The sequence below is a fragment of the Thermobia domestica genome, chromosome 17 (genome assembly GCF_964235325.1).
Source record: "Thermobia domestica chromosome 17, izTheDome1.hap1.1, whole genome shotgun sequence".
NCBI classification, from domain to species: Eukaryota; Metazoa; Arthropoda; class Insecta; order Zygentoma; family Lepismatidae; genus Thermobia; species Thermobia domestica.
In genome coordinates, this window is record NC_137470.1 from 113,995,488 (window position 1) to 114,009,275 (window position 13,788).

General features: G+C 36.7%; 1 protein-coding gene across 13 annotated transcripts in view; it reads right to left on the reverse strand.

Moving 5' to 3' along the window:
• Window positions 1–13,788, reverse strand: part of LOC145674301 (uncharacterized) — a 209,987-nt gene that overhangs the window by 23,251 nt on the left and 172,948 nt on the right. For all 13 annotated transcript variants that reach the window (XM_081744160.1, XM_081744162.1, XM_081744163.1 and 10 more), the window contains one exon: window positions 341–446. In XM_081744160.1, coding sequence (XP_081600286.1) covers window positions 341–446 — 106 coding nt within the window. The remainder of the gene's footprint in view (window positions 1–340; window positions 447–13,788) is intronic.

A 13,788-nucleotide genomic window follows, 5' to 3' on the forward strand; every position in this document is an offset into this window, starting at 1 on the left:
GAAGAACAAAATGACTTGTCAAAACATTTCTGGACAAGCACAATGTAATAACTAGATGTGTAATTTGTGAACCTCTTGTCACACCCTGAAGCAATTATGAAAAGTTAGGCAGATAACACCGCTGTTGGTAGTTAAGAAAAGGATACTGGAAGAAACAGGTTAAGACTGGTCAAGAAGAAAGTGATTGGTCAGGCTCGTGATTGAAAGCTAGGTTGGAAAAAAACGGGAGAAAAGGAGGAAGTAAACTGAAATTATGAACACAATCAAATGGGGTGTCACAGAATCAATGGAGCTACTATGTTTGTGGAAAGCAATCTGCCAGTAATGGCGATCTTTTTACCTGATAGATAGGTCCAGAGTAAGCGTTGCCAAAAACGGGATCTACAAACATATGTTGCAACTGATTTTCTTGTTGCACTTCTTCCACAACCTCCTCTTCCGAATCTCTGAAAATAAAGTGTACAGCATTAGTATTTAATGTATACGTTTTAGTATAGCAACATTTAAAAACCCCCAAAACTGTTCTAAATTATAAATATTTAAATAGTATTTTATTAATTCATGTAAATAATTTAAGACTGGCTTGAGTGTACACTACCAATTGTCTGAATTGAATGGATTAAATCAGGGTTGTTTCCAAAATCAAAATTCCTGAGGATTGCAATCCGACATTCCATATGAAAAGTACCCTCTGAATTTAGCCTTCCACACTTCAGTCCTACTGACTTGCATTCGTTTAGACTTACACAAGACGTGCAGAGGCAAAGAATTCAAGGATAGCTCAAAGCTACCGGAGAAACACAATGTAAGTGCCTTTTCCATATTAGCTTTTCAGACAGTTTCAGATTCCCTGCTTAATATCTCAAGCACAAATTGTCATACTCATTATGGTGAAAAGAGTTAATGGAATTCAAACTTCTTTATCACTCAGTTCTAAGGTCTCTTCATTTCCTTTTATCTCTATATCTCGCAATATTCTGTGGGAAACCAGTCTATGATTTAGATAGATTGAGAACCGAAAATCAGGAGTTCGTTTCTCACTTGACTAATATTCAGCAATCTTCACAGAATAACAAAGTGACAATTCGAAACATGAATGAAGTAATATAATTTACCAGGCACTGGATAATCTTATTGTTCCAAAGAACGTGGAACGTGGACAAGACAACTATACTTATCGGGAAGATTAATCCCAAAATATAAGAGAGAAATTCTTGTATTAATCAATATATGATTAGAAATTTTAACTTCAAAACTGTTCTAACAATTTGCCTGAAACTTGATGAAAACCAATGCCTGAGTACGACAAAGGGGTCTAACTACATCACCTTTGGAGTTAACGCCTATATTATATCTTGAAAAAGACTAACGATCTTAATGAAATAAAGTGAAACATGATTTTTGGATACAAGAGAAAGGGTGTATGTATAAAAAAATATTTCTGAGTAACTTAAATTATAATCGGCTGCAACACTTTTCATGGTAACTGGTGAAAATGTTTGCTTGTATGTAAGAAAGCTATTTAGCTAGGTAGCTTTGTGGAACTCATTCAGGGGACACCATAAAGATTTTTTCGCGATGATCTCAAATATATCTAACAATTTTAACCAAATTTCACAAAACTCTCACTCGATAATACTAGAAAGCGACTTAGCTACATTTTCTCATTAAGAAAACCCACTTAAGGACGTTTTTAGGAAAAACTTATTTTGAGATACCTCAATTACGTTTTGAAAACCGCTGTAGTTCTTTTTATTATTATTATGAAATTTAGGGACTGAGTACAAGATAGTATCTAAACCAGTGATCGCCAAACCGTCGATCAAGAGCTACTAGTAGCTCGCGGGGACATTTTAGGTAGATCACGTTAAGGCTCCGTTTACACCTAGTTTATAGTTGATGAAGAAATGTAAGATTAAAAAAAAAAAAGTTTGTAATTCTTTTGGTTGATAGGTCACACTAGGATTTAAAAACGATACGATAGCTCAGAAGCTTCGTAAGTTTGGCAACCACTGACCTAAACTAAGCCTCGAATGAAAATTCGTTTACGAGCTCCTGCAGAATAAAACATTTCGGAGTTAACAATTTTCAAGAAATGACTTGTAATTGGGTACGAGGAAATGATTTAGCTAGGTAATAACTTTCGAAAATACATTAAGAGTATCTGTAGAAAATTTCATTCTGGGAGGATCTCAGTTTTTTCTTAAAAACGATTCTACAAATATTCATAAAATTTTAAGAGAACCTTCTATTGTACATGCAAGTTATTTAGCTAAGACCCGATTTCGTAAAAATCAATTAAGTGCGTCAATGGGAAAACTTATTTCAAGTGAGCAAGGAATTATCTGGTTGATTGTAAATTTTTACTGGAAACCAGCTATTGAAAATGATTTTTAGGGTACGATAAAGAGATATAATTACAACTCGATCCAAGTTTGAACACTAATTTAGAGGCATATGTAGAGAAATGTATTTAATTATTGTCATAGAATTTTTTTCTACTTCACCGAGCAAGGCCCGATCATCAAGATATTGGACACTATTATTTCTGGAAGTTACGATACCAAGAAGGAATCAAGGGAACGCCGTACACTCACAGGTATTTTACTGCTGAGTATGACGTACGAAGGAGTACAATTTCAGTGACGTGGCGCATGTATTTAGCCCAGCAGCATCTCGGCTCAGTGCTTAAAGTAGTTTCATGGAAGGATGATTTACGCAATACACAAGTAGTGGAGCATGGACAAATGAACAGAAACATGGGTCAGGTGCCATTATGTCTCGTTTGCGTGAAGGGGCAAAATGCAAACAGATGAGTGCCTTCCAAGAGCTCCAGATGAAAAGGCCGTTTTCACTATCGTGTAAATGATGCGCTTACACGGCTGCCGCCCATCACTGATGCGTGGTGGAAACAGTGGACAGAGGAAGACAATAAGCAGCATGATCGTATAGTGGACGGCACAATGGGACATCAAAACGGAATGACAGATTTCACATCCGCAAGATCATGACGGGCTTTACAATATCCTCCACAGTATTAGCTCGATTTGGAAGGACAAATAAATGGTGTGAACATTCTGCGTCGACAATTCGAGGGTCTATGCTCAACATCGAATTGGCGGTACGCATGCTTTGCGTTGGCTTCCATTGACTCAGAGTCACAAACGCATCAGCAACAATGGGCAAGTGAATAACACTGATGCTATACTAAGTGACAGGCAGTCGTGTCTTCGACAAGGTTTCAACCTTTCTTACAGTGAAGACAGAATACTCATTAGATGATATTGAGGAGAGTACAATCTATTAGTGTGCATTCTCGAACGTCATAACGGCCGAGTGGTAGGTATGATAGTGTAAGGTACATTCGGTACAACGCATTGTGAAGAACCTCAGTCGCTCCATCAAGGAAGCTGTAGAAGCAGAGACCATAACACTTCTTCAGACAACTAAGGAAGCCACGTTTCAGCATAACAATGCCCAATAACATGTGTCTTGAACTGCGCAAGCTTTCTAGGAGGAACGACGAGTACCGGTGTTTTCCTAGCTTGCACAGGCGCCTAACATGTCTCTTATAGAATATATGTGGGATACTGGAAGACACCTTCTTTTTCACTGTCCTCCAGCAGAAAATATTGCGGACTCGCATATAACGAGCGTGGCCGGCGATTTCTAACGCCTATTTGATTCAGTTCCACGACGCAAAAGCATATAAAAACTGCAAATCTTACTGATTTATCAAAATAAGAAGCGTTGCACTGTTTTAAAGTTATAATAATTTCTGGGTAGCCATGTGAAGAATCTGTGGTGTACATTTCATTCTACTCAGATGTTGTGATTTCTATAAACAGCAATGTATATTACCAAGACTAAATTATAGAAATTAACTCAAATATGTTACATTAATACATATGCTACAAATTAACACATATGTTACATATCGAAATTAACTCAAATATGAATCCTAATACAGAATGGCCCAAATCTCACCTACCAAGACTAAATGTTAAAATCTCAGCTATTAGTAGGTGTAATGGTATGAACATGTTCATGACATCAAAACGGTTTAGTAGCCATATTTTTGTTTCCATTTTGCTTGACTAGAAAGCTGGGCACCTAGACCACTGAACAGTAGCTATTAATGACAGAAAAATGCATTCTGACAGTCCAAAGTCCAGAATGAGTGCGTCGAACATTCCAAGACTCAAAATTTGTCCAGACATATAATAACAAATCTAGTGAATAAATTCAGGAATACATGTTCATTTCTTAATGATCACTTGCATGGAGAAAGGCCGTTCACATCGAGATGCGAGACCTGGGTTCGGTTCTCGGTGGTAGCTCATGTTCGAATCCCACGTGAAATAGTAGATCTACATCTCATGCACCCTCGTTAATGAGAAAAATTATAAATTCCAATCCAAGAGAACACAAACAAAATTCATGTTTCTTTGCAGAAAGACTATGTATCGTGCTTAGGGTGTTATGGTTCGCATGTAGTACTGTGCAACGCATTCTAAAGGCAGATCTTCAATTGTTTCCACAACATATAGACCCGAGAGTCATTAGCAGAGGAATACATGAGACAGAAACTGCGCACACAATGCAGGCCAAATTGCAGAAAGAACACCCAATATCATCTGTTTTTCGGACGAGCAAAGCCGAACAATGGTTTCGGAACCATGTTGGATGGTTTCGTGAACCTGCAGAACTGTTGATATGGTAACTAGAAATTCCCCATGTTGCAACTGCTTCAAGTCCTCACCCGAAACATGTGGCTGCAGTTGTGTACTCTCTCCAGGGTTAGGATTGAAGGACCAGTATTTTCGGAGGAAACTGTGTCATCGAGAGGTATAGCCAAGTGCTTGAGAACGAATTCATCCACGTCATTTATGGGTTACGCGAGCCCGCGGTTTGTGGAAGGTGGTGGACATTTCCATTAGATTTTCGCAAGTTTCCATGAACTTCGGGTAAAATTTCATTGTATTGGATTATCCAAAGCACTATGGTTCTCGCGTCGACTGGCCTTCGTAATAACCTCATTTGAATCAATTAGATTTCCTTTTATGGGATCACATGAAGGTCTATATCTACTACACGAAATCTAAGACTATGGGCGAGATGAAAACATATCGAGCAAGAAATTTTGGTCATTTTCCCCGACATTCCCACGAAGATGATGTCCAATTTTGCAATCCGATTGTGTAAGATAATTTAAGTGTGTGACAAAAGACATCGAATATGTTGTGTTATAAATACCAGTTCGTGTAAATTGTAATCAGTCTAGTTTGAACTATCTATGTTTATTTGTTCCTGTACAATACACCTTTATTCTTGGTAGGATGTTTTGGGTCACCCCGTAAGTTACAAAATACGACGTAAACATATCTAAAGAACTCAAAGTGTTGTACGAAAATACCTGAATAATAGGGTTGCCATAATTTCAAAATGTCATGTAGGGATAGAAAAGATAAATAATTCCATTACCTACTAAAAACTATAGATTAGTAAGCCTTAATGGATTCTTTAATAGAATAAATTAATAGAAGTAATTTATGAAAACTAGTCTATGAGCAATTGTATGACCCTACAATGTACAATATATATTCTTATTAAGGGGATGTCTACCCACTTGCAAGTGTTTCAGGATTCCTATAAGATAACACGTAGATATTTCTATGTGAATATTTAACAAGATATTGCACTTACCGTCTCAAAATTTTCCATGATATTTTCCAACAGCAATACCTATATGTTCATGGTTTCTGTTTTTGATTTAATGCCCCAGATCAATTTAGATTAATTATAATGTATACTTCCGTTTACACTTGGCAACGTAGAGGATAGAATTTCTCCAGGAATTGAGAGCTCTCTGCTGAACCTCTAGCCCTAATAGTCTTCGCGTCACGTGGTAGTGATTTATGAGCGCTTCTGGCTAAAAACAAATGTTGTCTCTGTTTCTTCCTTTTTTTTTTTTTTTTTTTTTGTCAAAAACTTGTTTTGGGCAGCTTTGTCCTCAGTTTTGTCCACTGCCTCTATCGAGATAGCAGTTATACAATGGAGATCGTTTGCAGATCTCATAGCAGATAATGTAACATTCTTTGAAGAAACTCGAAGACTGACATACGAACCGCGTGACAATTTGGGTAGGGAATCTGGAGCGTTGCAATTTTGTGTTCTGAAGTCCGCCTTATCACACAAGATGAAATGACCATAAACAAGAGACTTGTGAAGGAAGAAGGAAAATGTTCTTAGTAATTGTATCCAATTGTTTCCACATTTTTCACCTTTCCCCCCGAAAGATCCCTTCGAAAAGGGAAAGAGGGGAGGGTGATTTTGTGACCCTTGAGTTTTAGAATAGTCTTGAAACGAACTGCAAAGTGCACTTACTGGAAATTCTACTGTCGTTGTGCTATAATATCTGTGTTGCAAGAAGTGTGACAAAATGAAGGAATCAAAGAGGAAAAGAATTTGGTACTCTCTCCTTCAAAAAAGGAAGTCTCGCCAAGCTAATTCATATGTGTGGTCGATCTCAGAGTATGGAGTTCAGAGACTGGATAGTTAATATTTACCATTCAGGATTACCTTACAACCAATTAAATTCCATTTTCACCTAGCTTGGGCTGGGTTTGGGCAACTCCCTCTTGTGCAGTCGCCTGGACCCAGATCAGGCTCGTATTTATGGACATGTGTCTATTTCCGGATCACTTCGGAATTGATCCTTCGTTAATAACCATTCAAGTTCATTACTATATTTCCTGAATTATCCAGTAAACCTTTCTCCTCCAATCCTTTATCTTTCTTCATTCTTTCTCTTTTTCTTTTCTTCTCTGCCTCCCTCTGCTACTCTTCTTTCTCACTCTTCTTTTTCCTAACACTAACAAAACTGAAAAACGGTGTCGTGACAGGGAGTAGTCGCTATCAGCACGGTCAATAAGCTGTTTCGATAGTTTTTTTTTTCTTCGGGAGTCCGATATGGAATGATTAACTCGAAAATGAACATATACAGAAAGAATAATAATAATAAAATTTATTCATGATTTCAATTATCAGATAGGAGAGTATTGTATTTCTTCCTTACTTCGGGCGACTCCTCCTTCCACCCACGAATAAAATTACCCGTATACATGACAATAGGAAGGTATTTCGTTGAAAAATATGCTTTTTGTAGGATCATTTTAATTTCAGGCATATAGTCATTCTACTCCTTTTCATAATGTAATTAATATAGATGTATGCACAGTATAAATGTAATGTGTTAGAGATGTAATAAACTATTTCGTTGATAATTGTTTTTGGTAGAATCATTTGAATTTCAAGCATAACGTCATACTAAGGGGTTCCATAATATTGTGGTTAGAACTTTTGACTTCTGTTCGCGTGATTCTAGGTTCGATTCCCTACTAGAATACTCAGATCATTGGCGTTTGCTCATCGTTGTGAGGCAAGCTGGGGAGCCACGTGATTAAAAGACGTGACAGTCTATAGAATTAATATAAATGTATACACAGTACAAATGTTGTTTGACAGTAGTAAGGTATTTCGTTGATATGTATATACTATTTCTAGGATGTATACATTTCTTTGTATACGACTTTTATAATGTATAATGTATTCTTATAATCAAGAACGAAATTTTAAAATTCTTCTTCTTATTATTATTATTAAGTATTCTGCCTTTTGGCCGGTCCTGGGACTGATGAGATTTTTTTCGTTTCTTCTTAATTTTCAGTTTGGACCTTGAAATATTTTTTCCATGTTTCTCGATTTTCAGCTTCTCCTTAATAATAATTAATTATTAATGCTTAATAATAATTAGGCATAACAATGTTAGAAAACTGAAATATTTTAACAGAGCAGTTGATTTCCACGAATGTCTAATAACAAATTTTACCACCCAAGTGAGATTTATACCACTTGACACTATGGTTCGGAACTCATGACTATCATATTTGTGTTACAAGGTTATTTTCTAAAGACAGCTGTTTATTAGTCTAAAATCTAAACTCAGCAATACAGCCCATAGGGGCCTGGATATGCCAGCTGATAAACATTCATAACCTAGAAGATCGTGATCAGTGCAATTACATCAAACAATCCTTTCGTCTTTCTTGGCCAGAGATCGCTACCACTTTATTCGGATAGTTCTCCATTTCTTTCACGATGTTGACTCAACTTCGGAAGTTGTGAGCTTACACTGGCAATCGAATCCTATTCTACGTACAATGGAGACACAATATAACAAGATTCAGCTAAGGAAAAACTCCTAAATAGTCATTAGTAGGAAAAGAAGCTGAGTACTATTCAGGAATGAATTGTTGATCATCTCTTAGGGGGAGGATATTTTCGAGAAAATGTACGCATGGAAAATAATAATAATAATAATAATAATAATAATAATAATAATAATAATAATAATAATAATAACACAGCTACACAAAAAGAATAAAAGTTCTGTGCACCAGACCCCAGGGTATGGATTCAAAATATTTTGGTACCCAGAATCCAAATTTCGAAACCCCAGGACGATTGACCGTGATATTTTTTTAAATGGGCGATAAACATAAGCAAACGTAAAACAGCACTTACGTTATCCGCCCATAAAACAAAGTTGACACGGTCAAATCGTCCTGGAGTTTCGAAATTTGGGTTCTGGGTACCAAAATACATCGAATCAATACCCTGGGGTCCAGTGCACAGAACTTTTATTTATTTTGTGTGGTTGTGTAATAATAATAATACTGTATAAGGAAAAGGAATGAAGACGTACTAAAGGAAGCTAATGAAGGACGACAGATCATGAAGATAATAGAAAAAAAAAGAAACAGCATGCTTGGACATCTTATTCGGCACTCCGATTGGATCACCATGTTGATAGGGGAAAAGGCAGAAGAAAAACCAGGAAGTGGAAGATCAAGGATAGAAAAATCTATAAGTTTTACGTCCCACAGTTATGCCTGGTAGGTTAAAGGAGCTAGTGATGTTGTGAAAAGAAGGAAATGCTGGAATGCAGAAAGTGGAAGGAAACGGGAGAACCCCGAGAAAACCCCCACACATGGTGTTTGTCCTCCACAAAGTTCACTTGGTGCGAGCTGAGATCGAACTAAGGACGCCATGCATTAGAGGTGAACGCTCTACCACTGACCCACCGCGGCCCGATCAGGGATAGATGCAGTTACGAAGAAGAGACCTTATCAAATTATAAAACAGCTCTCCCAGGGGAGAGAAAAGTTTTAAAATTTCCTTCTTGCGCATCAACCTATGATTGAAGTGAGAAAGATTATTATTATTATTATTATTATTATTATTATTATTATTATTATTATTATTATTATTATTATTATTATTATTATTATTATTATATCGAGAATGTACTTCTGGGTTTCCTCCTTAAAAAATACACACACTATTTCCAATTATGGTTATCCTACTTTTTACAAATTTGTCTTTTTTTTTCCTCTGTCTTTCATTCCCATCATGCGATGGGTGGGCCATAGAAGGTGACGCCTTTTCTGTGGCCAGAGTGATCAAATTTGTCTAATTCAATATTGGTTTAAATAGTATTAGTTTTCAAGCTACATATATGAGTTCTTTGACTAACTGAATAGTGCACGCCCCTTCTGACTCACTCGCCACTATTTAACATTAAATTTCAGATGCCTCGATATACTTGCATAAGTTTATTATTTCTAAAATAAACATTACGTAAAAGGTTATTCAAATTGATATCAAGTTTTTCTGACATTTGTATATTACGCATATCTTTCTTAATTTGCATTACTCACATTATTCCAGAGAACGAACAAATTTTAGAGTTCTGGTTTGAACTTCTCTTACAATAATAAGCAAATATACGAGGAACAAATTTACCATTATTGACGATGCGGAGGGGAGGAGATTTTCTGGACTAGGAAGGAATGTGTGCGGGTGCAGAGCAGAGGTCTGCACGGGCCGGAATTTTCAGCCCGGGCCCGGCCTGTGAATTTACAATGTGAGGCCCGACCCGAGTCCAAAATATGTCTTAGCATTTAGGCCCTAGCCCGGACTGAGCTCTGTGAGAATCAAAAGAGGCCGAAATAAGCCCGAATTGCAGAAACTTAATTATTAATGCAAAATTGTATTTTTATTTACAGCAATTCGAGGTTTGATTTTGCAGTTGTGTTTTAAAAGTCCTCCAGAAAGAACGGTGCAATTTGTATCGTTTTACACTATATTTACAAAGTTAGGCCCGAAAAAGTCCGAGAAATATGGTTGTATATTTAAAAATTCACAGCCCGAACCCAGGGGCGTCATTTAGGAGGACAGGGAGAGGCATTTGCCCCCCTCCCGAGTTTGAGATTTATAGAATTTTATCAATAGCATAGTAGTAAATCAGTGAAAAACGCGAAATTTTACATATATCAAGGGGTCTTGGCTCCCCAAGCCAAATCTGAAATGACGCTACTGCCCGAACCCCTCCCGGGCCCGAAGTGATACATTCTTTGTAGGCCCGAGCACGTGCAGACCTCTAGTGCAGAGGCGTTTCAAGTGGTGGGCGACTGCCCACGGCCTTGCATCTTTAGGGACCTCGCAAAGACCAACGAGCCTAAATCGATTTAGCACTCACTTTTGTCGATGCAACAATAGAAACAAATATGAATTCGGACTTAATTACAGAAAAACAATACGCTTCAAACTAACTTTTCATCTATTCGTATATATTAGATCGCTAGCATACGCGACAGGCGGCGAGTTTATTTTAAAATTGCAATAATGAATGTGTATAAGTCTTTATCGTTGAGATGAATTGTTTTCGATAAATTTTATTATAATTAGCAATTTTTAAAAAAGGGGGCAAGAAGGACTCGTAGACCTTATTCGCCTTCTGTGCAGATGGTATGGTAAAAATCAATACTGGATAATGAAAGTGTAAGTGTAAAGGCTAATATGGAACAAAGAAACAAAAGAGAACTTCTTCAGAAGGGAATTGGGAGGGGAGGGGATGAGAGTACAATGCTGTGACACTTAAAATGCGTCTTGATTTGTATACTTCAACAAACTTTTCTTATTAGATTACGCAATTTCTAGTTTCTTACTCCGATTATTCGAAGTATTCAAATGTTCTCGGAGGGAGTGACCGCCCCTCCCTTTAATCCGTCCGTGGTGTCATTCAGTTTGGCTTTTCGCTACTAATTCAAAGTGCTTTCCGAAACAAGTTGTCTTCTTGTGACAGCAGGGGGTGGAAGAAACAAACAAACCGTGAAAGGAAGAAAGAAGAGGTTTTGGGCTCTTCCAGTCCAGACCATTCTAACCACTGAGAAGTGAGAATCACAACGTGATTTTTCTGGTAAGAGCGTCCTTTTAAAAGCAGCTAACAAGCAAACAGATGGTCAGCCCTCTCCCCTCTGCAGCATACTTTTTATTCTCTGTTGCCAAACTTACTGAAGAATATATTGCAATTAATCTAACGCATGTAACGTAAATTGGAGACCGTGGTTGGATTTATATGGGTCTTGTGTATTTGTATTAAAAATTTCAAGTTATTACCTGCAATACTTTGTTAGAAATTACCATATTAAATTTTACATGTTATCAAATGGAGAGTTAGAAACCTAAGCGGAGATGGTAGGAGATCCCCTTAAGTTGTAATTTTGACAACTGTATGCGTACTAGAGAATACTCTCATTTGTATGCAAAACAGGCAAATAAATAAATAAATAAATATGTAAGTTTCTAGGAATTTATTCATTAGCCCGTAATTGTTGCCGTTAAAAGCATACACAACGATCTCTTCCAGATCTTTTAGATAAAGTTAATAATTGTAGAATTACGCCACATGCTTCAATATTACTGATCTTTTTCATTTCAAGATTCCCAAGGGAAAATGTGAAGTGGACGAAACTGAACATCTTCAATTTTGTTCATTATTTGACCCAAAGTGACGGAAAACAATCGAAAGGGTATTATTATAATGAAGAATCCAGACCTACAAATGATTTCCAATTTTTAATGATGCCAAGTTGTTGTGGTGTTGGATAATCTATACAGTCAATTATTGCTTTGCTGAATATTGAAGTAAATGTTCATTTTTTCCCCTACGTTGATGAATAGCGGAGAAATAGTCGATACTGTGAGACATGAAGATATCTGATGAAGAGAGGTACTCAAAAATGATATACTGCATCTTCTTTTCCTTATTCTTCCACCTAAGTTTTGTTCTTGTGAGTTGCATGCAGATCTCTAGCTGTTATTTCCTGTTTAGCGTTATTCTCCTAGGTCAGTTTAAGAATTCCTTAAGGAAAACCAGAATCACATGTTTACTTTTGAGTCTTTTTGACATGACAAAGTCTGAAAAGGTCAAAATTACTACATTTAGAACCCGAAATTCAATTCTAAGACGTTATCTCCATAGACATTCCAAATGCTTCCTGTTGCTTTAGCAGCACTCAAATCTTGAAATCAGTAACATGCAACATATACAACGCAATTTTACAATCATTATCTTTATCCAAAAAACTTAAATATACGAGATTGTTAGTTGAAAAAGCCAAAAAAAAAAAAAAAAAAAAACTACGAATTTAGATTATAATTCAATATGTTATGTGTTGGAGGAAGATAAAATGGACGGAGAGAGTAACAAGTGAAGATGTTCTAAAACCGGTAGGAGAAAAGAGGACATTTTTAACCAGCCTTTGTAGGAAGGCCAATTGTATTGGACACATATTGCGAAGAAATTGTTTTCTTTATGCTGCCATAGAAAGAAAGATGGGACGAAAGCGAGGAGAACACAACTGATCGATGATTTGAAAAATAGAATAAAATATAGGGTGTTAATAGAATTTCAAATTTTCATATTCACATATTTTCCCCGCAAATATTGTGATGCACTAACCTGAAGTGTTGTACTAATGAAGATCTTCATAGTTGGAGTTTCTGTGGAAAGCAAATGGGGTGGTGGATTCATCCACTACGCCATTCCACCAACTCAACCATCACCATTCATTTGCATTTATTATCTGGCTTTGCTCCGTTCAAGGGGTATAATAATGGAATGTGAAATAATGTTTTTCTTAAGAAGTAAATATTAATATCATTCTACTTACAAATTTCTGTAATTCCTTAACATTTATAGTTCCAAGCTTTCGATTCCCCTGGAGTCTTGGTCACGGAGGTTAAAAACAGGAAGAAAAAAACAGAAACATCAAGGAATAAAAAGGAACAGATTTACCAAGGAAAGAACAGTGTGGTACAAAAAACACGTTGTCAACTGCGTCAGCTATCTCCAGATGAGGTTAATGCGAACTAAAATAAGTCGGAGTCAATTTGTGCGCCTTTCCTGTTACTTGTTGAAAGGTTGCCAGCTCATGTTATCATTTTTATTGTCATGCCAATACTGTGAAAATTTTGTAATTACCGCCTCCCATTCGTCATTCAGCCATCCTTTGTCTAGATTTAGTTTTGGTTTTTTAAAGAGTAAATACATTTCCCAAAACCAGACACTCTACTTCATTTCTAGCTCCAAACACTTTTTTTTTTTTTTTTTTTTTTTTTTAATCTTCTACCTTGTGTTGCGTTTCTTTTAAATGTTTCGATAAACCTGACATCGGATTTTCCGCTTGAATCTCTGATATGTTCCTTTACTCGGATGTTTAAATTTCTTTTCGTTCTCTCTCTCCCTTGGCAACTGCATTTTATTTCGTATATACCCGAGTTTCCAGTGGAATCCATGTAATAACCCGGCTGTTCCATTTTAAGGCTGTGCGAAAAGAAAAGGCATCTCTTTAATCTCCGTGACCAAAATTCCAGGGGAGA